This window comes from Cetorhinus maximus, chromosome 18 (genome assembly GCF_964194155.1).
Source record: "Cetorhinus maximus chromosome 18, sCetMax3.hap1.1, whole genome shotgun sequence".
Taxonomy (NCBI): domain Eukaryota; kingdom Metazoa; phylum Chordata; class Chondrichthyes; order Lamniformes; family Cetorhinidae; genus Cetorhinus; species Cetorhinus maximus.
The window spans coordinates 26,398,540-26,425,531 of record NC_135896.1 but is presented as its reverse complement, the minus strand read 5'-3'; the positions used below and the strand labels follow the sequence as shown (position 1 = coordinate 26,425,531).

General features: G+C 45.4%; 1 protein-coding gene across 6 annotated transcripts in view; it reads left to right on the top strand.

The window, feature by feature from the left end:
• The window catches only part of LOC144693003 (synaptotagmin-16-like), a 188,617-nt gene that overhangs the window by 124,974 nt on the left and 36,651 nt on the right, over window positions 1-26,992 (top strand). For 3 of the 6 annotated variants that reach the window (XM_078562248.1, XM_078562244.1, XM_078562246.1), the window contains exon 3: window positions 14,883-15,587. The exons of 1 other annotated variant lie outside the window; for it this stretch is intronic. In XM_078562248.1, coding sequence (XP_078418374.1) covers window positions 14,966-15,587 — 622 coding nt within the window. In that variant the 5' untranslated portion in view covers window positions 14,883-14,965. The remainder of the gene's footprint in view (window positions 1-14,882; window positions 15,588-26,992) is intronic. 2 more of the 6 variants (XM_078562247.1, XM_078562243.1) reach the window with 1 other exon arrangement.

Sequence of the window (26,992 nt, the reverse complement as noted above, 5' to 3'; positions counted from 1 at the left end):
TCGGTGGGTGATCTTTGCGGAGTCTCCCAGTCATCTGTCCACACTTGTGTCAAGCAGGTTACAGATGCTCTGTTCAGACGGGCATTGACTTTCATCCACTTCCATTGGGACCAGGCAAGCCAGACATAGCGAGCCAGAGGCTTCGCGGCCATTGCTGGCTTCCTCGCCTCGAGGGTGCTATAGACTGTACACATGTGGCCATCAAGGCACCAGCAAGTGAGCCTGGTGCCTTTGTCAACAGGAAGGGATTCCACTCCCTGAACGTACAGATAGTGTGTGATCACAGAATGCTGATTCTGCAAGTCTGTGCAAGGTACCCAGGCTGACACTTTCATACTCAGACACTCCCAGGCGCTGATGGTCTTCAGTGCTCCAGCCCGGCTGGATGGATGGCTGCTGGGTGACAAAGGTTATCCCCTCAGAAGGTGGCTCATGACGCCTCTCCGCCATCCAAGAACAGAGGCTGAGCAGTGATACAATAGGAGCTACGCCTCCACAAGGGCTGTGGTACAGAGAACCATCAGTCTGCTCAAGATGCACTTCCAATGTCTGGACCATTCAGGGCGCGCACTCCAATATCCCCCAGATCGTGTGTCGCTGATAGTGGTTACATGCTGCGCTCTCCACAATCTGGTCTGGAAAAGGGCAATGCAGTGGATGAAGAAGATGTAGATGCAGTTGCTCCGACTGCACACGATGAATCCAGCAGTGATTCAGAGGAGGAGCACGCACAGGAGAATGCTGAGGGTGTAGACGCTGATCCGGGCATACTCCAGGGAGGCAGGGACACCCGGGAGGCTTTAATCCAAAGAACCTTCAGCTAGACCACCACAGATGGACCTTCAACACACGCCAAGGCTGCAGGCTCCATACTCGATGCCTGAGTGCTAAATCTGCCTGGATAGGAACATTGCGCTTTATTGACAAGGGCCTTAGCTAATGTCAAACAACTCACTCATAACATCATGGGTTCCCGTCCATCTGCAGAAGTAAGGAATCACCCTGAGGCATGGCAACATATCAAAATTTAATGAGATAACAAAATTAACTTCAGAAACCAAAAGAAAAGGTGTTGCACATCGCACCAAGTCTTAATGAACTAATATGGGGCAACACAAAAGCACCAATGAGAAACCCATGGTGTGCCTAATGTGCCTTAAATTCACACTTATGGGTGCTACGTCTTGGTGCTGCCCCCTCGCTGGCACTGGCATCTGAGCCAGCCTGCTGACTCTGCTGTCCTGTTGGCCTCGATGACCTTGGCGGCCGTCCTCTGGCCCATGGAGCCATTGTTGGCCCCACCTGGGAGGGAGCTGCCAGTTCCACAGCTGGAATCCCCCAGTCGCCGCAGCCTCATTGGATGCCACGGTCACTGGCAGAGGGGCGGAGGAGCTGCTGCCCTCATCTGGAGTGCCATGAGAGGAGCCGGCAGAGATGGCAGGCAGCTGCTGCGTCGACTTGAGGTCGCTTCAGATCTCCCCACTCATCGTAGATGGATGGGGACCGAACTGGGATACTTGGTGCCCAAACCATCTCCCACACTGGCACTGACCAGCTGAGGTCAATACCGCTGTGAGGGCTTGCTGGTCCGAGCGCATCCCCAGAAGCCCTGATTGGTCTCCTGGAGGAGCCTCTCCACAAGAGTCCACCACTCTCTCCATGGAGGAAGCGTGGTGCTCGGCCATGAGGCTCATTGCATCGGTGATGCTCCGCGTGGACTCCTCCAGCACAGGCACCATGCCACACATTGCCTCGTGTATCTCCTCCAGACCCTCCCTGCTGCACTTCCAGCATTTGCTGCCTCACGGACGACTCCAGAGGCGCATCATCAGCCATCGACTGAGCAAGAACCTGGTCCCCAGCAGTCCTCCGACTGCTGGCGCCATGGGCACTCTCTGTCTCCGCCACCTGAAGCGAGTGTGAAGTGCCCTCACCTCTGTGCCCCGGGACACTAGCCGAAGATTCAATTCCCACTGAGGTGCTAGTATCTGCTCTGGTGCCTGCCTGGTAGAGATGGTGTGACGCTGGTGAGTCGATATGTTCTGGGCCCTCAGGTGCGAGAGGTGGCCCCTCTGCCTCCCCTTCCCGGCCCTGCTCTGGTGATGCTGAAAAGTAGAACAAGGACATTTGATTGGTTAAAGTGGAGACAATATCAATGTGCATGCCCGTCCCCCGGATCATTATGCGCTCATCCTTCCATAACCAATGGTCAACCCATGTTGCAAACTGAGCATTCAGCACTGCCATGGCTGCTGGGACATACAAGGTGACCTCAGTGCTCAGCAAACATACCTCCCGTGGCACCCCAGCCTCACCACCGCTGGTGGACCTGGGCGCATGGCACCTCTCCAGATCCATGGCCTGCTTTTCAAAAGGAGTCAAAGTGGCCAACTGGGCCTGGCCTCCGCCAGTCCGCATCCGCTCGGCGGCATTATGTGCAGTCTTCTCCTGAAAAGGAGAGAAGAGCATTGATTAGTCCAGCCTGTACCTGGATTCCCATCGCATCCCTGCCAGTCCAACCGGAATGGGACACTGCAGGGCTGTAGCTCTTTGTTACTCCTCAGCTGCCGCACACTCACGCAAAGAAGCCAGAGCTGACCCCTGTCCCATTGCCCAAATGCTGCCTCAATCACATTTGGCAGCACAAGGTGTAACCTTGCAAAGCAAGGAGGCACAAGCATGTGGAACGCAAAGGCCAGTCGATGGATTGGTGCCCCACCACCTGGAAGTTCCCCTCCCAGCATGTTAGCACCCTGACTTCAACATACTTTGCAGTTCCAGCACTCTGCCTAGGTGCAGATCCTTGAGTTTCTCTCCCCATTCTATACTCTGGGTGTCAGTGGCACACATGCTGTGGGTGCAAAACCCATCACAGCACAACCCTCTCAGGGTGAACTGGGCATGGGCAATATCTGCTGGCCCACTCAGCGAAGGATACATGCTGTGAAGGATTCAACGCTGTAACTGCACTCAGAGTTGTTGGGTGGGTTCGGGGGGGAAAGGGTTACAGCTGCATTAAGTGATCTCAGCCAACATGGTACTCACCCTTCCCGAGCACAGGAGGTCGTTGAATCTTTTTCGGCACTGGCCCCATGTGGGTCGCACCACATCATGGGAACTCACACTCTCCGCCACCGCCTACCACGCACGTTTGGTCAGGTGGGGAGGCCTCTGCCTCCTGTCCCTCGGAAGCAGGACCTCCCACCACACTGCCACCTCCTCCAGGAGGACAGCTAGGCACTCATCCGAAAACCAAGGGGCACACTGCCCCACTGCCCTACCCTCTGGCCTGGCCTGCTCCGCTGGCCTACCCTCCGGACTTGACTGCTCACCAGAAGCCCTCTGGTGAACCCTTCTACTGGCTATTGCGAGCAGCCTTGTAAAGGCTGCCAGGCCTTCGTTTAAACAGGCTGCCAGGTCGCCATTGGACCCGGCGGTCAGTGCACACCTGCCACTGGCCACCCACTCCCGCTATCCTCGGGAGTCGAGAAATACGCTGGGCCGGCCTTAATCGGCCAGCCCGCGTAAGACCGATTGCGGGCGGTGATTGGGCCCGCTCCCACTCCCGATCCCACTCCCGCTCAGCCCTCCCGACATGGAGAAAATTCTCCCCACGGATTCGAAATCATTCCTGATGATGCCAGTAGGTGAACACTTAAGATTCCCAATTTGCCGTTTTAACCAAGGTGTTTAAAATAAATGTGTTAATTCTCTGTTAAAGTGGCTGTTAAGATAATAGCCGGGATGTCCCGGCCCTGACGTAGGCAGGCATTGTCGCGGGCGGGAAGGGAACATTTGGAGAGCCATTCAAAGCCAACAGCTTTTCAAATTTTCCCGTCCCTCCCCCAGCAATGCCAGCTGCTGGCGGGATGGGAAAATCCTGCCCAATAAGACAGAGGGATGTTGTACGAAGGTCTTCAACACTTGTCTGCTCATATCGCTGACAAGTGTTTTCTAGCCACATAAGCACGAGTGAAGGAAGTCTGAAAAAGTAATTAGGGACCGGAACATTCGGCCATAATGAGCCTTTTCTAGTGTTACCTATCTGGCCGGCACTTGGTGAAGTGCAATGAAGGAATTTAAAATAAGCAACTCGTTTTGATTAGAAATCTGTCATTGATTTGTTTTAGGCCGTGGCTCCACAAATTGCATGCAAGAATTAATGTTTTATTTTAAACAATACTCGTTGATCGGTTGTTATATCCAGTCACGACAAATGTGCTTAGCTGAAGGTTGGCAAGTCCTAAATACTGATCATTCTTTTATTCTCTAATTTAATAATTAATTAAATGTTTTGTTTGCCATTTTAGAACAATTTTCACTGTGACAAACCCTTCAATGTTTGGCTAAGTTTATGTATGCAGCACCTGTAGTGCACTGTAACATCAGAAGCGCAATAATAATGCTAACTTAGTAATGCAATAAAATTGCCTTTTAATCCTTCTGCACTATTACAAAGTGCTGCCAGGGCAGGTAATCATACTAATTCTCCACCACAGCCACTGCCAAGTGAAAATGTTCTTTTAAAATTGGCACATGGCCTTGAAGGCTGCACTGAGCTCAACTGAGTCGGCACATCTCCATTATTGTATCAACTACCTTAGAGTATTTAATCAAACAAGAAATATACCAGAAAGTCCACTGTATAAGTTAAACCTAAAATAGACCCCACCCTGTTTGCTAGTTACTTGATTTTTATTTACTTCCTGGTTCTTTTTTTTCTGCCCTTCCCTTCATGGAGACAGTGACTCATACTCGTCGTTATGCTTCCATGGTTGCTAGCAGATCTCCATTACCCAACAAATCTGGCTACCTTCTTATGTAAGCCTAGCGTCATACAAGATTGATAGAAATCGTAACACAGAAGGAGCCAGTTCGGCCTCTGCTGCCTTGCAGGCTCCTCAGCTGAAGCAGGCTGAACTCCTTTATATTCTTCCTTTTCAAATACTTAAACTGATTCCCTTGTAAAGGATTTTATAGTCTTTCCCTCAATAGTCATTTGTGGGGAAACATTCCTTGCCCTAATTGCTTTTTGAAGAAAATAATTCTAAATTGTCTCCTTGTTCTAGTGATAATCTCTGTTACTCATTCACCACTCAGTAGAAATAGCCTTGCACTACTTGCCCTCTTAACATTTCTTAATTTTGAAAGTCTCTTTGAGAGTGTCCCTTATTCACTTGTTTCAAGGAAAAAAGGCCCATTTTTATTTGAGTCTTTCTTCATAACTATATTGCTGATATAATTCTCATGAATCTTCACTGTATTTTTCTATGGCTCCAATATTCTTCCTATATTGGGATGCCCAGAGCTGTTTTCAGTACCCCTGCCGTGGCCTCACGTATAAATTCAGCATCATTTCATGCTTTTGTAGTCGATATCAAAAGCCCAAAGCATGAGTGTCAACAGACAGACTAACTGTGGGGGCGTCATAGCAGAGCCAGATCCTGTCCTTGCTCAACTTTCACAATTGACTTCCCACCAGGAATGATCAGAAGTGGAAACCTGCTTGAATCTTTCCTTCCTCCCAGGCCAGCAGCACCAATGGCGTTAGCTGGCACATGGTGACAGTGCATGATCAGTTGAAAGAAGGCAAACTACTTATTTTCAAAGATGTATAGGGCCTAGCGCTTCCTGAGTCCTGAAAGATGCTGTCAGTTGCATGGAACATCCTGGCATACTTGCCCTCCAACAGCCCCATTAGAGACTGGCACACAAAGCCAAAGAAAGCGTAAACAATGAACATATGCATGGTTACTGCTTTCCTGGCGCACTATCAACTGCATGAAAACACTCTAAGGCCATTTAAGTATTTGCAGTGCCATGGTGACTAAGATAATAGATCAACTTAAGGCACTCTTGCCTAAATGACTGAGACGTATTGGAACACAAAATAGGGCACATCAACATTTCTGTTTGAGGAATTTTATTTTTGATGTTTTAAATAATCATTTTCTACATTTGAATCCTACAAAGTCACTTACAATTCAGGACACAAAATTTGATTCCTTTTTAGTAAATGAAATAGTTGGAATAAAATGCCTTGATTGGTTTCAATCACAGAAGAAGGAACAAAGCAAGAAATGATAAAGTAACAAAACTGCTTATGCTATTCAACCTCTTCTCAATAAAATGCTATTGAAATCTTCATCGACATGCTTTTCTTTCCCTGCTCTATTATCTGCACTGGTATAACACTTGCCCTCTAATCATCCTAGCAATAGAGAGTTGCCTGAAGGTATTTTGGATTTTCTGTACTTTAAAATCTGTCTCAGAGGGGCATGATTTCCTTTGTCTTGTTTAAACCCCCCGCTCCCCCACCTTACCCTCTGCTTCCATCCTCAACTTTTGCAACTGGGGAATCTAAGGATCTCTTAATCTTTTTCTATCCTGTCAGGCTGTTCCTTCCAATGAACCTTTGTAATTCTCACTATGCCAATAATTAAATTTAAATCAAATAACATTCATGTGTTATTGCCCACCTCTGCTTTTACCATTGAATCAACTGACTTTTTTAATATCACAACACTAAATATTATACTTCACTCTCAGGGAGCAGAAACACAGACCATTTTAAGTTCTGTTCTGTGGTAGGATTTGCAAGCAAATGGGTAATATGAGACTTAAAATTTTTGGATTAAAGCTGCAGGCAAGTCCAGCTCTACATCTTTACATGTAGATCTTCCCATGGCTATTGCATTTAAAAAAAACAAGCAGAAACTATGCTGACCCAGCAGTACTCAGAATCAGAACTTTCAAAGCCCCTTGCACTAGTTTTGTGCCTATAATTTGGTAAACACCTTTGGGTTTTCAGTCCAGTCAATGTAGACTAGAATGAGCATGCACTTCTTGCTTTTCTTCACTATTGCACCTCTTGGGGATGGAGGATAAGTCTGCATGAACTTTGCAAATACTAACCATTTCTTCCAATTATTGGTACATGAACTCATATATGCTTTCTAAGAGGCTTTGGTCAGCAACAGTATACCTGCATGGAACTAAACGTGTAGATGATTCTTTGGAGTTCACTCAGAGATATAGAATTACATACAGTGTACAGTATAGAAACAGGCCATTTGACTCACTTGGCCTATACTGATGTTACTGCTGCACCCAAACCCCCTCCCATCCCTCTTCATCTAACCCTATCAGCATAACTTTATATTCCTTTCTCCCACATTGCATTTCTAGCTTCCCCATAAATGGAGCTATACGTTTTATGAGATTTGGTAGGGGATCCCAGGGAACAGAAACATCTATTTTATTTTCCCCTTGTATGATTGGTGTAGTTTGCCAGGGTACCGATGCAGTTCTGGACATGTTCCATTGGTTTTCCTGCTCCCAGTTGCAATGTGATTTAACAAAAATCAATTTCTTTCCACTGGTTGCATAAGACTATCGAGTGAGAATGAATGGTTATATCATTCCCTTTCTGTACTCAGCAACAAAGACGTTTTCTCTTTGATCTTAGACAACTGAACTTCCTTTTGATACTTGCAACAAATTAATGTGTTTTATATAACTGCAACACAGAAACCATATAATACAGTAATTAAAAGATACTGAGAGCACTCCATGTTCTGCAGGCAGCATTTTTGTTCAAACCTGCGATGTGAACAGGTGAACAGATCATGTGCTTCCTATATTTAAAAAGAGAGAGAGAACAATTCCAGGGAACTACAGACCAATTAGTTTAATGTTGTTGGTAAGAAACTTAATAAAATCCTTACTGAAAGGTTAACATTTGGAAATTGAAAATATAATACAGTTGTCAGCATGGATTTCAAAATGGATGGTCATGCTTGACCAAGCTTATTGAATTGCTTGAAGAAGTAATGGAAAGGGTAGACGAGAGTAATGCAGTAGACATAATGGCCTAAAGTTTTACAGCGATGGAAGGGCTCTGTGCCTTAGCCAAAATGGCGCTGTAGCCCTGAATCCAGAAGTCCCCCACCCATATCCAACACCCACCATTTTCACCGGAGGTGAGGGGTAATGGAGACGGGAGGTATTTCACACGTACACAGTTCACAGAGGCAGTGGCATGTTTAAAAGCACAGCTGCCTTCAATCAGAAGCAATTTTCCTCACCAAGGTATTGGAAAGATGACTCGTGGGATTTACAAATTTGAGGAAAAGGTCCAAGCCAAGCAGAGCTCTTTGGAGAGGTTAGGTACTGTTTTGGATTTTTTGAGAGTAGATGTTAATCTGCGCGTAAAGTTAAGATATATGGAACTATCACACTGCCAGGTTATTTAAATCTCCTGCTCTTTAAATTTTGAAAAAAAAACTTGCGTATTTCAGGTGTAAAAATTGGGCTTAAAATTTCAAAAGCCGTCTGTTGACATAAACCTGAGGGTTATCATTATTGTATTAGTACTGCTTGATTGTTTTCGTAAATTCATTATCACAGTGGGGGACTGTAAGTTCACAGTTTGATTGACAGCTCAGGGAGGTTACTAAGGGATTAGCTGTTTTTTGTGGGATTATTAATGCAAGTGTTTGTTTTTTCAGGATTAAGTACTTGAAGGGATTTAAATATATTGAATGGGCTTTTTACAAGAAATGTTTTTTATACATAGTGAAGTCTGTAATAGACACAGAACAATTATTAACTCCTGTAGGATGGCTTCTGAGGTTTTCCCATGGTGAATACAGAATGAGTAGGCATGGAGGGTATAAGGGCAAAGGGTGGTGGGGGCATGGGTTGGCATAAGTTGGTACTAAGTTGGTGTAGGGACTATCAGGGGTCATGGGGATGAGTGGGCAGCATTGATTGACATAAATAGGTATAGGGGCTATAAGTGGCCATGGAGGGTAGGTAGAGGGTTATAGGTTGGCATGGTGTGTATGATGGACTATGGGGGCCGGGTATGGGGCAAAGATTGCCATGGAGGTTATGGGAGGCTATGAGGGTGGTTAGAGGGGTTTGAAGTGTCATGGGTTGTTATGAATGGGGCATGGGGCCAGGGTGTGAGGGCTAGAGGGCCTACTTTCATTAACACTGGAACAAAGTCCCATAGCATGGAGCTAGGCCTTCTAAACAACATGACTTAGCAGTCGGCAACCTCTGTAGCTTCGTCCGCACTGTTTCTTTGGGCAGCAGGCCCAACTCCAGCACGCACCTGTCCCCCACACCCCCACCAAGACCCCAAAATGAAAATCTGGCTGTTCAGGGAAGCTTCTCCTGAGTTGGTTTTGGGGAGTTGGGAATTCTCCCGACTCTACACCTGACTCGGGAGCGAAAATTCAGGCCAATATATTTGTATTTTCAAAAGGCCTTTGATAAGGTACTGCATAACTAAAGTCAGAACATGCGGAGTCATGTGGGACGGGCAACACAGAGATAGCAAGTTGGCTAAAGAGCTGAAAACAGAGAGTCGGGGTTATAGGTAGTTACTCAAAACTGGCAAAAAGGTGGGAAATGGCATTCCACAGGGATCATTGCAGGGACCACTGTCCTTCACAATTTACATAAGCAATGTGGATTCGGAAATCGGAAGTACAATTACAGAATTTGTGGACAAGGCCAGATTGAGGATATAGTTAATGGAGAGGAGGACTGTGACAAAATACAGGAAGACTAATACATTTGCAGAATGTGCATGTACTTTGCAAATGAGCTTGGTTATAGATAGGTGTGAGGTGGCACATTTTGATAGAAAGAAATGGGGATCAGGAACAGAGGGATATTGGGATACAGAGTCAAAAAAATCACTCAAAGTAGCTGAGTAGGTTAATAAAGCCATAAAGGAGCAAACAAATCAGTGGAGTTCACTTCTAGAGGGATGGAAATGGGAAGTAGAGAAGTCATGTTAAACCTTTTTGGAACGCTATTTCACACTTGGGGCTGGATCTTACAGGGCGCCACAGCCCTTGTGCTCTCTGCTAAAAGGTCCCGGGAGTGGGGTAGAGCACCCACAATCCAGCGGGCTGCCCCAAAGCCGTTTAACACTGGGAGCAGTGTTAATCGATTTAAGGTGAGACTTCCACCTCTTTGTTGGGAAGGTATCCTGCCTTAGAGAGCCGCTGGCCAATCAGATGGCTAGCAGCTCTGTAGTCTCAGCAATGCCAGCAGGAAGAGGTGACCACTCCTGGGATTACAGGTGGTTCCGTCATGCTGAGGAGCCCAGGTAAGTCTGGGATTGGGGGTTTCGACAAGGTGGGTGGAGGCCGGGTTCAAGAGGCCAGGAGGAAGTGTTAACATAGGAAATGACCCCCGGGGAGGGATGGGGGACTCTGATGGGGGGGCCTGGGGTGCCCACAAAAGAGGTCTCCCACGACCACCCCCACTGCTTGCCCAACAGCAGCCCACCCAGCTTCAGCTGTTGGGACATGGCATAAGCCTCCCCCTGCTCCAGGTAAAAAACTGGCAGGGGTGGTGGGGGGTTGTGGAGTGCGGGATGAGGCCCTTAAGTAGTCGTTAATTAGCAATTAAGGGTCTGAAAAAGCCCAAGGGCAGATGGGTAGCCCAACTACTCACCCCGTCCTTCAAAATTTCGGACGGGTTAGGGGTGGGTTAGGCAACAGGTAAGCCACCTGCTGGTTTTAACATGCCACTTCACCTTCAAGGAGATGCATAAAATTCAGCCCTTGGAGTACTGTGAACAGTTCTGGTGTCCATATTGTAAAATGGATATGGAGGCACCAAAGAAGGTGCAAAAAGAATTTACTAGAATGAAAGAGGAACTGAGAGTCCATTCTTATCAAGAAAAAAATTACAGCCTGAGGCTCTTCTCAATAAGGAGAGACTGAAGGGTGTCCGATAGTGACCTTTGAGATTATGTGGGATTTGATAGGGTTGATGTAAAGAAGATGGTTCCACTTATTTGGAGAGACCAGAACTGGAGACCATAAATCCAAGCTAGTCACTAATAAATCCAATAGGAATGCATGACGTTTGTGACCATGAGAAGTTGTTGAGGCAGGTGGTATAGATACATTTAAGGGGAAGTTAGATAAACACATGGGAAGGAAAGGAATATTAGGATATGTTGATGAAGTAGATTGAAGAGGATGGGAGGAGGCACCTACATAAATATTGCCATGGACCAGTTGGGCCAAATGGCCTCTATGCTGTAATTACAACATCAATGGCATATGAATTGTTTACTGTAGCACAGGCTATCAAATCGTTGCAGCAAATTGAATGTTGTGGCTGGAATGGATAGGGCAGTGACACCATGTAAACGCATGGTGTTTTTCTCATGCGGTGGACATCTGATCTTAGCACTGCTATCAGAAGGAGTGGCAGGGAATGGCAGGCTCACTCCACTGAGTGAGAGGCAGGGGAAATTGGAGAGCCAGTTACCCAAGCTTTCCTTCATGCATATCTTTGTGATCTGCCCTAGAGCAGGGTTAACAGAGGACTGGCAAAGGTTCTCCTGACTGGGGAGTGGAATTGGTGGAGGCGGGAACAGCAGGTGAGAGCCGGGCACCAGGAACTGGGCTGCTGAATCCACCAATGCTGATAAATTAGATGTAGCCTTGTACAGAAAATATTCCCTTTATACTACTTTCTGTCAACAAAAGGTGATCATAAACTGCAGGGGTTTTAGAAAGTTAAAGTGATGTGTTTTTCTAGTTCATATATGCAATTTTAAGTGGAAAGTGTGTATATGGGAACAAAATATGATGGGTTGAATTTTAACTTAAGAAGAAACTGGTGGGATGGTGGGTTTAAAGTCTCAAAAATCTATTTCCCGACCTAAACTCATCTTCAATCTGACCAATTCCAGCTTTAACAGAGGCTGGATGGTGAGTGGCCACCAACCTGATCCAAGGATGTGTTTTGGAACTTTAAAGTATGATAAGACTGTGAGCCACATTGTTATATAGGGTTTAAACTTGAATTGTTGTTGACTGGCTGGATTTCCTGTGTATCAGAAAACCCGGCAGCTCTCAAGGCGAGAGCTCAATGCATTCAGGAATAAACGTCCTCACACGTTTATGTCCTGGGTTCAGGTACCTGTCTGAGGAGCAAATGGGAAAATCCCCCCACACCCCTCCCCCTTCACCCCACACCCAACGACCATTCCCGCCACACCCACCGCGGCTTTTGAGCCACCATCATTCCCCAAGATTCTCCAAGTTCTCCCATTTCTTCCAGCCGCCCATTCCTCACCCCCTCATTCAGAATCAGCAGCCTACCTGTCCAACGCCCACTCCTTTCCCACCCTCCAATCTGTGACATCAGTATCACTCGGTGGAGTTAGAATGCGACAGAGTGTGGGGTCACTTCCAAATTCCGGGTTCCCCATAACTTTCACTGCAGGTCAAGTAAGTTAAAATTGTGTCGGATGAGTGGATAGAAGTGAAAATACTGCCCCTGTAGGAAGTGGCCTCTCATCTCACACATTCGTTTATGACTACAGCATTTTATGTGAACTAAGATTAATATCATAGTCCAGACTGAAAAATTCTGAAATAAGTGCATTGTGGAATTGGTTCTTTTATCACAAACGGTCAAAAGATATCTCAGCTCCTTCATAAAGTTAGGGATGACTTACCATTTCAAATGATGGAGAGTCTGAGCAACCACATTCTTATGTAAAGTACTTTTCACAAAGTAAATCTTTACCAGTCATTTTAATAACTAGTAGATTAAGAAAATAAACTCTGTTTTCATGATTCTGGGAGCTGCACTTTTTAAAGTCCGTACCAAAATAATGCTGCCATTTTATATCATCGTATAACAGAACCCAGTGGCATTCTCAAAATACAAAGAAAGTTCATGACCTTAGCTATGGCTGTTCTTGGTGCCTGATCCATTACAGATCTGGCTAAAGAGCGTTTTGTAATTAAGAGCATTGATATTCTTTCTTCGTTCTCTCTGAGAAATTACAATCACTTCTCTGAACATCCTATAAAGTAAGTAACAAAATGAAATGTGGTCAAGGACAATTTTGGGATCTGCTGCTTAGTCTCTACTGCTTGTCCCATTACCACTCAGTGTTTGGGCTACCATAGAACCATAGAAAAGTTACAGCACAGAAGGAGGCCATTCAGCCCATCTTGTCCATGCCAGCCTGAGGACACCCAGGTGCCCTTTCTAAACCGACCTTCCTGCACCCGGCCCATAGCCCTGCAGCTTACAGCACTTAAGGTGCAGATCCAGGTACTTTTTAAAAGAGTTTAGAGTTTCTGCCTCTACCACCAACTTGGGCAGCAAATTCCAGACACCCACTACCCTCTTGAATCTATGTCCCTGGTTCTAGAATTCTCCACCAAGGGAAACAATTTTATCCTGTTCACTCTATCTATTCCCCTCATAATCTTGTACACCTCAATCAAGTCACCTCTCAGCCTTCTTTGTTCTAAGGAAAGCAACCCCAACCTATCCAATCTCTCCTCATGGCTACACTTTTCTAACCTTGGCAACATTCTTGTAAACCTCCTCTGTACTCTCTCCAGAGCTATTACGTCCTTCCTGTAACATGGTGACCAAAACTGCACACAATACTCCAGTTGTGGCCTCACCAGTGTTTTATACAATTCCAACATTATATCTTTACTTTTATATTCTATACCTCTGCCAATGAAGGAGAGCATTCCATATGCCTTCTTTACAACTTTGTCTACTTGAACTGCTGCCTTCAGGGACCTGTGTACTTGTACGCCAAGATCTCTCACTTCATCTACCCCTCTTAGTATATTCCCATTTATTGTGTAATCCCTGTAACTGTTTGACCTCCCTAAATGTATGACCTCACACTTCTCTATGTTAAAATCCATCTGCCGCTTTACCGCCCACTCCACCAACCCATCTATATTGTTTTGGAGATTATGGCTATCCTCTACATTATCCACTACTTGGCCAATCTTTGTGTCATCTGCAAATTTCCCAATCGTGCCCCCCACGTTCACGTCAAATCATTAATATATAACACAAACAGCAAGGGTACCAACACCGAGCCCTGTGGAACACCACTTGAGACAACTTATACCATGTAACACACACACACATATAAGGTACTGGAGAGCTACCCCCAGCTGTGGAACTAACCAGAAAGTCAACATCTGCAGGGAAACAGGAGGAAGTACAATAAAAAAGAAGGGAGTTGTTGGGGGAACAAATGAAATAAATGATTGGCTTCTTGACAGTCGCTAGAGAATTTAAAAGTCAGTGTTGTTCCTACAACTTACCTTTCCCCAATTGGAAATACAAAACTTGGATTTATGTTGAGTCTTTAACTTAGAAAAAAGCCCCAAGATGCTTCATAGAAACTATTTGCGGCGGTGGCCAAGTGCTTAGTCATGGAGTTGTGTTTTGAGAAGTGTTCTCATGGAGAAGAGGGAGGTGGACACAGAAAGGATTTTGTGAAGGGAATTCTGAAGTGGATCCGAGGCAACTGGACATAAGTGGTGGGGCAAAGGTATGTAAAGTTATTTTGTTGCATTTAAACTTACTTTGCCACACCCTTTTGTTGGCTGTGCCTTGGTTAGCAGAATGTATTACAGGTGTGGGACTGAACTTCATCCCTGCTCAACGCTCCTTTCAATGTCGAACAGTTATGTTAAGTCCTGGAGCCGATGTTTTAATTCTTGTGATACTTAAACCAACTGCCTTGTATAAAATTTAGTGCTATAGAATCATATTTTAGTCACATTTCCAGAGCTTCCTGTTATTTTCTGCTTAGAAAATGATGTGAATTATATAAACCTCAAATTAATGACATTGATTTTTCTCTAGCTGGACCTTAAGTTGGCATATTTTAATGTGTAACTCTTTGCCTCCTGATTGTGGTTGTTGATTGTTGTGGGTTGGCTTTTCTTATTTCTCTTTTGGTCTGGTGTTCTACCGCAGTGCTTTTCGCCACTTTGCCGGAGCAGTGGCTGCTTCTTGGGAGTGACCGATTTTAATTGATTATGATCCTTATTCTATAGCTCACAACAACCTAACTGTGGCATGTTGACAAATTAAAACATCTGGACCACTTAGTGATCAAGTGTTGTGCATTCCATTATTCATGGATTCTGAAGAAATTCCAAAGAAGGGTCCGTTCACGCAGTCCTTCTCTGTTTGGATGTCGCAGATAACTGAATCAGTCCAACAAGCTGGGAGCTCCATTTCCAACACCTTTCTAAATCTTCGACAAGGTGCATCTAATCAAACACCAAACTCTGAGGTGTCAAGCTCCTCAACAAAAACAGAGCAAGAGGATCAGAAGCAAGACCGATCCCTGAAAACAGATTCAGTTTTGGATGATGATTCTCTGGGCAAAAAATACACAGAAGGTGATTTAGAGACAGCAACTGTTGAAGGATTGGAACCTTTGGAATATCAAGCTGCTGAAGTGGGATTGCATCATGATAAAGGTGCAATTCATAGACTTCGGTTTGATGCTCATGATTTACAAGATGAAGACTTAGGACAAGACACCTCAGCTTCATATAATGGGATAGATTCAGGACGTGCAACTGTCGTAAAAGCCATTATATATAGCAATGAGGATTTTTATGATGATGAATCTTTAAATTATCTGGCTGCTATTCCTGAAGAAACAGAAAACTTAAATAATCAGGTCGGACCTGACCCCAATGTGAAGTGTGAAGCAGATTATGAGAAAACTGATACGAGACTTCAGGCAGGTAAGAAGAGAAGGAAAAGCTCCTACATAAAGCATCATAATATGTGAATAAATTACATTTTCTTATACCTTTGTATCTTTTTTAATTCATTCCATCTCAGATATTGGGGTTTTCTTCACCCATTTTGATATAAAGTTTGGATGATGGAACATATTTTAAAGATTCATGTAAATTGTAATTGGTCATAATGTACTGAATTATATTTTGTTTTGTACAGATTTTAACCTAGGTTAGGTATTTAAAATGCAACTAACGTTAAATGGTAAGTGTGGTGAAGTGAAAGATAATGAATTGTTATGGAAATTTTTGTTTTAAGCCTAGATGCTGTCAAATTTTGGAAGCTGCATTGGGAGATGGTGAAATCATTCAGGGTGCAAATTTTGTTGACCTTGTATCTTGTCCACCATCCAAAATTTTTAAGTTTCTGTATCTGAATTATTTGTCCTAGGTTTTATGACTAGGTTTTATAAATAGTTAAGAAAAAGGTTCAATTATGGTCACAGGACTTCCTAACTGTAATGGGAAGTACCTGCTTCACATCCTCAGTTCCATTATCACCTGCCAACTGAGTAATATCATGCCAACCTTTTTAGCTTCCTACTGTTTCCTGCAATAGGCTCAGGGAGGGAAACAGGCTTGATAAATCCCAGAACAAACAAGTCCTAAAGATTAACACAAAGGTTAGTTGTTTTTGGCTGAATTCTAATTTGGATGTAGTCAATCTTTGAAATAACACTTAACCCTTCCTTAACAGTGCATAGGTCTATCAGCCCATTGTTTTCTGACCCAGGGCAGTTTCTAACTCAAGTCTCACACGCATGAGATTCTCGAGCCACTTAATAGTCAAGAGAGGCTGAGGTCATTTTCCATTGACTTCCCCAAGTTTTATTTTTGCATAGGTGTACCTTCTCCTAAGTGGGCTACATCCAAGACCAAAGAGCCCAACCTACCATTTATGTTGAGGGAGTGGCTACTTGCACCCATTTGATGCAAGTACCTCCAGTGGACGTCAGCCCATTATTTTAGAGAACATGGGGGTGACTTTGGTCTTTGACAGTAAGCACAGAGTGGCCTGATAGCAAATGGTCTCCCTATTTTATACTGCACACAATTTTCTTGTCCATTGCTACCAAGTCCCTCTAAGCCCCCTTCTTAATATTGGACAAGACCAATTTCACCTCCCATATTCTAGTTTCCACTTCCTGTGGAGTCAGGTTCAAGTCCTTCACATTTTGACTCTATAGCAGAAATGCTACCACTGAGCCAAAGGCTCACTCTTTAGCACACAAGTAATAAAATATAATTACTTAGCTTGGTCCCTGCATATCCATTCAGCATTATTTTAATGCCAGTGATAGTGTATTAAAATTAAATGGGCTTCCGCCCACATGAATAACACCAATTAGAAAATGCAGTCTAATTTTGTCACCTTTCTTTTGTTCAAGTGATGCTCTAATCAGTTCGAAAGGACATTGTTTTCCCTTCACTTTAATATTTTTAAGAGTTGGAGCTGTCAAACAAAGTGTTGTTGCAAACCTAATCTGCAGTTTATCCGTAAACCATTGATGGGTTTCCTCTGTTAATACAATGCAGCTAATCTATGCTTTTTACCCTTCGGAGCTTTATGGCCCATGATCACTTATGATTTTTGGACTGATTGTTCTTTGACTTTTGCTAATTGTTTTTGTGGGCTGTGCTTTAATACTTTTTTTTCAATAACATTTTACAGTGTAAAACACATTCAAGTACAGCAAGCTCTCAAGGAAATTTAGTACACAGAGTGACTGTGAGTGAATATATAATGATCAGATTCCTGAAAGCTGTGCCGTTGCCTCAGAGTATCTACATCAAGCAGTTTGACATCTTACCTTAGGTTTGAGCAATATTGCTCAAATTGTATTGGCTCTGTCTGATTTTGTGGGCTCACCTTCATTTACATGTTATTAATGAGCCCTTAGCCCATATTTGTCGGGGTGCTGGGAGCTCAGCACTGTGGGGCTCATGGATAGGAAGATTGCATGTAAGCTGTCCTTAAAGATAAGTAGGGATATAATGCGGGGATCAATATGTTTGGTAAACCTGATGGATGGATAATAAAATCAATCTATTGTCAACTGATGGAGAGATGCAACACTGCAACCCTCACAGTTTGAAGGCCAGTAAAGTGAATACAATGCAGAGGAACCTGGAAGTATTTGTGACACTTCTTGCTCATTGAACAGTCTCGTGCCATTCAGGATGGACACAGAAGAAGGGAACTGAAGGCAAAACTAATAGTTACTAGCACTAAAAGTGCAGTCCTGTACAGGTATCATAGCATCATAGGCCTTTAGGGCACGCAAGGAGGCCATTTGGTCCATCATGTCTGTTCTGGCCAAACAAAAGCTATCCAGCCTCATCACGCTTTTCAGCTCTTGGTCCATAGCCTTGTAGGTTACGGTACTGCAGGTGAATATCCAAGTACTTTTTAAGTGCAATGCGGTTATTTTGCCTCTACCATCCTTTCAAGTAATAAGCCCCAGACCCCACCACCCTTGGGTGGAAAAAATTCTCTTCACTTCAACTCTAATCCTTCTGTCAATTACTTCAAATCTATGCCCCCCCGGTTATTGACCACTCTGCTAAAGGAAATAGGTCTTGCTCATCCACTCTATCTAGGCCCCTCATAATTATACACCTCAATTAAATCTTCAGTCAGCTGCCTCTGTTCCAAAGAAAACAACCCCAGCCTCCCAAACTTTCCTTATAGCTAAAATTCCCCATTCTAGGCAACATCCTTGTAAATCTCCTCTGTATCCTCTCTAGTGTGAACACATCCTGTAATGTGGTGACCAGAATGTACATGCTACTCTAGCTGTGGTCTAACTGGTGTCTTATACATTTCTAGTATAACTTCCATACCCTTGTATTACCTTAGCTAATAAAAAAAAAGTATCTCATATGCTGTCTAAACCACCTTATCTACTTGTCCTTCTACCTTCAAGGATCTATGGCCATGCAATCCAAGATCCCTCTGTTCCTCCACACTTTTTAATCTGTTATTTATTATGTATTCCCTTGCCTTGTTTTCCTTCCTCAAATGCATAATCACATACTTTTCTCCAGATTCATTTGCATTTGCCACTTTTATGTCTACTTGACCCATCTATTGATATTCACCTGCATTCTAAAGTTTTTTTTAACTCACAGCCAATTTTTATATTATTTGCAAACTTCTTAATTATGATATATACCATGAAAAATAGGGAACTCAGTTTTGAGCCCTGCAGAACGCCATAGGAAACAGCCTTCCAGTCACAAAAACACCCGATAATGCTTCACTTCCTACCACTAAACCAATCTTGTATCCAACTTACCATTATCCCATTGATCCCATGGGCTTTTACTTTTCTGAACAGTCTGTCAGGTGGGACCTTGTCAAAAGCCTTGCTAAGGTCCATATAATCTACATCAAATGTACTAATCTTAATGATTCTCCTTGCTAACCCCTCAAAACATTCTATCAATTTAATCAGACATAACCTTCCCTTAACAAATCCATGCTAACTGTCTATGATTATCACTTGGAAAGACGCGGATTAAAGAATACTGTCCCTTAAATCAGGAAGCATAGCTCTGCATATGACTGTCTGCTGAGCTGGAGTTTGTGTAGTATCACCAGGTAAATGAGCCTCCGTCTGTCAATGTAGTGGGAGTGTGCTGACAAGTGGATGCAGTTTGTCTTTGGCCAGCCTGGCATCCCTCCACAATTCTTGTCTTCTTTCTCCAAACCAAATGAGTAAAGAAGTATTCACATTGAGAAACTGTCCCAATACTGTAGATATACCAAAGAAAATGTGGCACTGCAAGGATGTTGCTACTAAACCCTTGACTAATTAAGTGGAAACAGAAAAGGACTAAAAAGTGCAAAATAAAATTCAAAACTCATTTCAGAGCACTGCTAAAGTCTTACTATGGGACTCTTATTAATGTACTTTGGTAAACAGCACATCCTGATAGTCTTTGATGGCCATTTTATTTGTGTAGATGGATGGTACCGAACTAGTGTAAATGCTTCAGAATTGCATGGGCATCCAAAAGATGTCATTGGGACTTAACTACAAACTGGTGAGCACATCTGGGGCAGAATTTTGCCCTTGGCGGGGGTGCTCAGAAGGGGCGGACCAGGGCAGTCGGGAAGCCGACTGCCACCCACGATCGCCACTGGACCATGATTTCATGCTGGCGGGCCAGTTAAGGCCCACCCAGAATGAAATGCGAACGGCAGCACTGAGCGCTGCCTGTGCGGGGGTCTAGGGGAGGAGGGCCCAGCTGGCCCAGCGCGAACTCTGCGCGTGCGTGCTGGTGAGCGCTTCATAATCTACCCGAGGCTCAGAGCTGCCTCAGGGAGATGAAGACATATGAAAAAAAAAAATTAAAAACATAAAAATGTAATGAAACATCTCCTCTCATGGGACTGTCACATGAGCAGACGCATGTTATTAATGAAAAATTAAAGTCTTTACTTTGCTTTTATTTGCTTTTGGAAACCTCATCCCGCCCATGGATGAGGTTTCCAAAAAAATGCAAAGGCCACTTGGCCTTTTCGCCTGCCCGCCAACCATTAGGTTGGATGAGCAGCGAAAAATTTAATTAAATTTATCGAAAAAATTAATGGATTACTTAATGGCATTAACAGTCCTTTTAATTGTCGGCTCGGCCGACGTCAACGTGTGTCATTTCACGCTCAAGCGGGTCAGGCGCCCGCCTGCCCGCCGAACAAACATTTCTGTCCCTGGTACTGGCATAAAAACCTGATTAGGAAACTGGATGGGCAGAAATTTTCGCTTGGCAGGCAGGCGCATGCCCGACCCGCTCGAGCGTGAAATGGCGTGTGTTGACTTTGACCGAGCGTGCCGAGGTCAACGCACAGTCGTGCGATAATTTGGTCAGCGGGTGCGCACTGGAGCTGGCAGCGTGCCCGCTGACAATTAAAAGGACTGTTAAGGTCATTAAGTTATCAATTAAATTAAACTTTTTGCTGCCCATCCAACCTAACGGTTGGCGGGCAGGCGAAAAGGCCAAGCGGCCTTTGCCTCTTTTTGGAAACATCATCCACGGACGGGATGAGGTTTCCTAAAGCAAGTAAGAATAAAATAAAAACTTTAATTTTTCATGAATATCATGTCCCTGCTCATGTGACAGAGTCGCCTGAGGGGACATGTTTCATTACATTTTGTTTAAAGGCAGCTCTCAGGGAGATTATGAAGCGCTCACTCACGCCTGTGCACGAAGTTTGCACCTGACCCGCTCACCTTCCTCCCCCTACCACAGGCAGAGCTCAGCGCTGCCGCTTGCATTCCACGCTGGGCGGGCCTTCATTGGCTCGCCAGCGTGAGATCGCGGTGCGGTGCCCATCGCTGGTGGCGGTCGGCTTCCCGACCGCCCGGCCCACCCCCGCCGAGCACCCCCGCCAATGGCAAAATTCTGCCCTGGATGTACTGCGAAGTGGTCAGATATTTAGTGTAACAGATCTTTGCCCATTCTTCTGAACAGTTATACCCACTTTACACCCATTAACCCGGAGAAATTGATTGAAAAATTCCTCGGTGTACTTTGGAAGTTTGAACTTGTGGATGCTCACTCAAAGTCAGAATTACCATGACACCAGTTTGGGATTATGTGTCTTTGAGTCCAAAACATATGATGATTCACTGATGGCTACAGCCATCTCTCTTTATTAGATTATTCACCAATATGCAAATTAAATTTAACTTGAATTTGGATGCCCATGAGTGGAATCCTGACTAGAAAGCAAGATGGAGTGATCAGTATAACTCTGCTGTATTGGGCCATGTCATTCCAAGCAGATAATAAAACAGAAAAATCTGGAAAAACTCAGCAGGTCTGACAGCATCTGTGGAGAGAGAAACAGAGTTAACGTTTCGAGTCCGTATGACCCTTCAGAACCATATTTCAGATTTCCAGCATCCGCAGTATTTTGCGTTTACTCCAAATAGATGCCGGTCTCAAAGCAGTTCACCCAGTACCAGAACACTTTGTGTTATTTTGTGCATTGCCTCCTTTAGAAATGATCTTGATTGTCAGTGTGACCTGACACTAATATAATTTTACTTCATAAACTGAGAGAAAATTGGAAGTGAGATTGAACATTTTTCTGTGGCTTGGGGATTATTCATCAAGTACCAGGAACTGGGTACTTTGATCACATTAAAATAGATTTTGGTGATTTATAGCTTTATTTTTCATTCTATTTGTAGTTAACAGCAGTGGCTTGTGATCCCACCTGAAAGTATTACCCCTGAAATATATTCTATCATGTTTGTTGTTTACTGCACATCCAATCACATTTTGGGATCGAGGTTGGGATTAGGGTAGAATTTCTTGAATAGCGATGCAATGAGGGTGAAAGAGGACAATTGAGATGAAAGCAGTGAAACAAAATACTGACACTGTTGAAGTGTACGTACAGCTAAACAAGGGCTGAATTTTACAGGGGGGCTCGTCTTCCCCGTTACAAAAGTCGGTCACGAACCAACCGACCGACTGGAGAAAAAAAAGGCCACCCCACAGGGATAACACACAGCGAGCGGCCTAAACAAGCAAAGAGTGGGACTTCCGCCCCTCAATGGCAGGAAGTCTTGCCCTTGAGAGCTGCCAGCCAACCTGATTGGCCGGTAGCTCTAGCAGTCCCAGCAGTGCTGGAATTCAGTAGTGGACGCTGCCGGCACTGTGAGCAGGCCCCACTGTTCTGACCCAGCAGTTGTTAAAACTGAGTTATTTAAAAATCCCTGAGGGAAACTTTAAACAACTGTCATAACCTATATTTTTACTTTTGTACGTTTGAGATGCCACTCTAAATTCAGGAATCAGGCCACCAGTTCTCGAGAGGTTTTATATTAAACAAAATGAAACATTTTATTAATTTACACAAGTTAAATATATACACATGGCTACAAATTACTACTATTGTAACTTTTAACAAATTCCCAAACTAATCTCCATTAAGGCAACAGCAACCCATAGGTTTAACTAGACACCAGGCAAAGCATTTTCACCTTACAAATTCAAAATGAGGTTCCTTTCACTTTGGTTCCTGTGGAGACAGTTGTAGGCTTACAGCTACTTTGATCTCACATTGTCTCTGCCCCACACACATAACTGCTATCGGTTATATCCAGCACATCTCATTGAATGTAAATTCTCATTGTATCACTAGCCTCTTTGAACTCCACCCCTTCTAACAATAAAACCCCTTTCATAGTACCAATTTTATTAGTAATATAAACATATGCTTAGTCTCTGCTAGCTAGGTGCCAGATTTCACCCCACTTCTTGAATGCTCTATTCAAAAAATGCAAATACCTCTCTTACATCTCAAAACTAGTACACTTAAAAGCACCCGGACTAGCTGGCTTTAATCTAATTAAGACACACCCACAGACTAAACCTCTATTTTAAAAGAAAAATATTTTCCAGTAATATATACATTAATAGCTTCATGAGACCCATTAAGAAGAGAGCAATGGGCCCCATGGGACCCAGACTCAGGTAAGTCTTGGATTTTTGGGAAGGATGGGCTTGGGCACCCTAGGGAGGGTGTTGGGGGCTTAGGTTTTGGAGGTCAGGTGGGGGGACACAAAGGGAGGGGGCACCATCTTGGGGGGAATGGCCCTGATGCACACAGGGCTCCCTCCATATGAGGCACTCTCCCTTTGCTTTCCCACTTTTTCACCTCAGATGGTAAAAAAGCGAGCCCCCCATCTTGCCTGCCTTCCAATGCCGACCACATTATTGCATGGGCAGCATGACATTCAGGTCAGTTGACTTGTAAACAAGCTCAGTTGCCCATTAATGATTTTTTTTGTAAAATGGTGGGTGGGCTGTCAGTTTTGGTGACTGTCCTATATCGTATTTTGGGAAACCAGTGTGGTGGCATCGAGTTTGCAGCCCCACGTTATCAGGTTAGATTTTACTCATGCGCAGGACAGCTGCTGTCCCACTTTGCAAACATAAAACCCTGGCCCAAGTTTCAAAAATGTAAAATAGAAGAAAAAGATAGAACTTGGCCTTGGGTCTCCACTGAGTAGCAATCACTGTTAGTTTGTTATTTTTCCTCTCTCCAACTATATGGCTGCGATTCACACCATTCAGCACTTGAGTTACACTGAATGTTCTGCTCAATAGAACACAATGAACTATGACCTGAGCCAATTTAAACAAGTGAGAAAACTGCCAAAATCAGGTCTTGTTCAATACAAAATTTGAACCACACATATGAGACAACATAAAATTTAACAACCACATTGTTTTCTAGCAAAACAAATAATTGTGTAGCCCTCCCCACTTCCTAGGGCTATTTTCAGATATTCATCATTTGATTTGAAGATGCTCCATGGCCAGAACTGCTGAGCAAAAGCTGGCTACAGGACCAACTGGATGTGACCCCTGGATCATGCTGGGATGCTTCCAGTAGGCTACAAGGCTTTTCTCTTAAGTTCCAACATCTGATGGATTCCTTTCCTTTGTCACTCTCAAGTGAGAACATGCCATGGGGGGTGCGGAGCGGGTGCAGACCCGATTGCCACCCGCGATCGGGTCCGTGCTGCCATTTTACGCGAGCGGGCCAATTAAGGCCCGCCCAGTGTGAATCGTGGCTCCCGAGGACAGCGGGAGTGGGTGGGGGGGCGGCGGGGCTGCAATGACCCCCGGGTCCAATGGCGACCCTGCGGCCTGTTTAAAAAAAGCTGCTGCAGCCTTTCAAAGGCTGTGAATCACGGCCAGTGGAAGGGCTCCCCGGAGCGCTGCTGGTGAGGAGGGTATGGCAGGGGGGGCACTGTGCCCCTTGTTTTTCTGATGATTGCCTTGCTGCCCTCCTCGAGGAGGTGGCAGCACAGCGGGAGGTGCTCATACCCCAGGACAGGAGGAGGAGGCCCCCCACCACATGACCAAACGTGTCTGGGAGGAGGTGGTGGAGATGGTGAGCTCCCGCGACGTGGTGCGACACACCTGGGACCAGTGTCGCAAGCGCTTCAACAACCTGTTGCCCTCCGGAAGGGTGAATACCATGTTGGCATTGGTCACGTAACCCAGCAGGTAGGCTTTCCCCCTGGCGTTAGTCACAATAAGAGGTTGTGGTGGAAGAATTAATCCAGGCTGGTCTTTTGGTTAAAGCTGGTTTATTTTCAAAACAACTCCTCAGTGCTAGTAGCTTCCACACAAAGTGTTCCAGCTGTACTTTTTTATTCTATTCAGATGGGATAATTAATGCCCTTCACCTGTTTAACTAGTAATTGGTTTTAACAAGGTGATTGCCATATTAACACTGGCACACCCCCTCTACCCACCAGTCTGAGTGTAGTTACTGCATTGAATCATTGATGGCATGTGTCCTTCTCTGGGTGGGCCAGCAGATATTGCCCATGCCAAGGTCACCCTGAGAGGGTGGTGATGAGATGGGTTCTGCACCCGCAGCATGTGGCACACTGAGACCCTCATTACTGTTTTGGGGACAACCTGGAGGAGCTGCACCTGGACGCAGTGCTGGAACTCCAGGACATGCCCAAGTCAGGGTGATGACATGCTGGGAGGGGAGCTTCAAGATGGCGTGGCACCGATCGATCTGCTGTCCTCTGCGCTCCACGTGCTTGCGCCTCCTTGCTATGGAAGGTTAGACCGTGTGGTGCCTAATGTGATTTAGGCAGCATTTGGCCAAAGCGGGTGAGGGTGTAGGGTGCAGGCCTGGCATCTTTGTGTGAGTGTTCAGCAGCAGCAGGGTGAGCAGACACTGGAGCCCTGCAATGTCCCACTCTGGTTGGGGTGGGCCAGCCATGAAGAGATTCCAGGTACAAGTAACACTGATCGATGCTCTTCTCTCCTTTTCAGGATAAGAATGCACATAATGCCGCCGAGCGGGTGAGGACTGGTGGCTGCCAAGCGCAGTTAGCCATTCTCAGCCGCTTCGAACAGGAGGCCCTAGATTTGGAGAGGCGCCATGCGCCCAGGTCCACTGGTGTCAGTGAGGCTGGGGTGCCACGGGCAGGTATGTTTGCCCAGCAGTGAGGTCAGCATTGTTCTCCCAACAGCCATGGCAATGCTGAATGTTCAGTGATTGAAGTTTGCAACATGGCTTGACCATTGCTTATGGAAGGATGATCCTGGGGACAGGGATGCACATTGACATTGTCTCCACGTTAACTGATCCAATGTCCTCGTTCTTCCTTTCAGCATAAGCAGAGCAGGGCCGGGAGGCGGAGCAGCAGAGACCCCCTCTCACACCTGAGGGCCCTGAAGTCTCACCAGCTTCACACCATCTCTGCCAGGCAGGTACCAGCGCAGATACTGGCACCTCGGTGGGAAATAGATCATCGGCTAGTGTCTCGGGGCACAGTGGTGAGGGCACTTCACAGTCGCTGGAGGAGCTGGCAGAGACAGAGAGTGCCCATGGCACCAGCAGACGGAGGACTGCAGGGGACCAGACACATGCTCAGTTGGTGCCTGATGATGTGCGTCTGGGGTCGTCCGCGACGCAGCAAACGCAGGAAATGTGGCCGAGTGTGCGGGAGCATCTGGTGGAGATACATGAGGCTATGCTTGGCTTGGTGTCTGTGGTGGAGGAGTCTACGCAGACTATCACTGAAGCAATGAGCCACATGGCCAAGCGCCCTGCGTCCTCCATGGAGAGAGTGGCGACTCTCGTGGAGAGGCTCCTCCAGGAGACCCATCAGGGTTTCCTGGGGATGCGCTCGGACCAGCAAGCCCTCACATCGGCATTGACCTCAGCTGGCCAGTGCCAATGTGGGAGATGGTCTGGGCACTAAATTTCCCAGCTCGGTCCCCATCCATCCATGGTGAGCAGGGAAGTCCGAAGCGACCTCACGTCAGCGCAGCAGCTGCCTGTCGTCTCTGTGGGCTTCTCTCAGAGCGCTCTGAATGAGGACGGCAGCTCCTCCGCCCCTCTGCCAGTGACCGTTGCATTCGGTGAGGCTGCGATGACTGGGGAGATGCCAGTTGTGGAACTGGCAGCTCCCTCCCAGGTGGGGCCAGCACAGGCTCCATGGGTCAGAGGACGACTGCTAAGGTCATTAAGACCAACAGGACAGCAGAGTGAGCAGGCTGGCTCAGATGCCACGAGAGGTCAGCACCAAGATGTAGCACCCGAAAATGTAAACATAAGATACCTTATGCACACCACTGGTTTATCACTGGTGCTTTTGTGTTAGCCTGCAATGAAGTCTTTAAGAGTTGGTGTGATTTTTAACACCTTTGTCATTTAGTTTCATTAAGATCTTTTGGTTGTAATATTAAATTCAGATATGTCTCCATGGCTGAGGGTGTCTCTTTCCTTCTGCAGGTAGATGGTTTCCAAAAATGTTACGAGTGCTTTGGGGGACATTCAGCTTTAT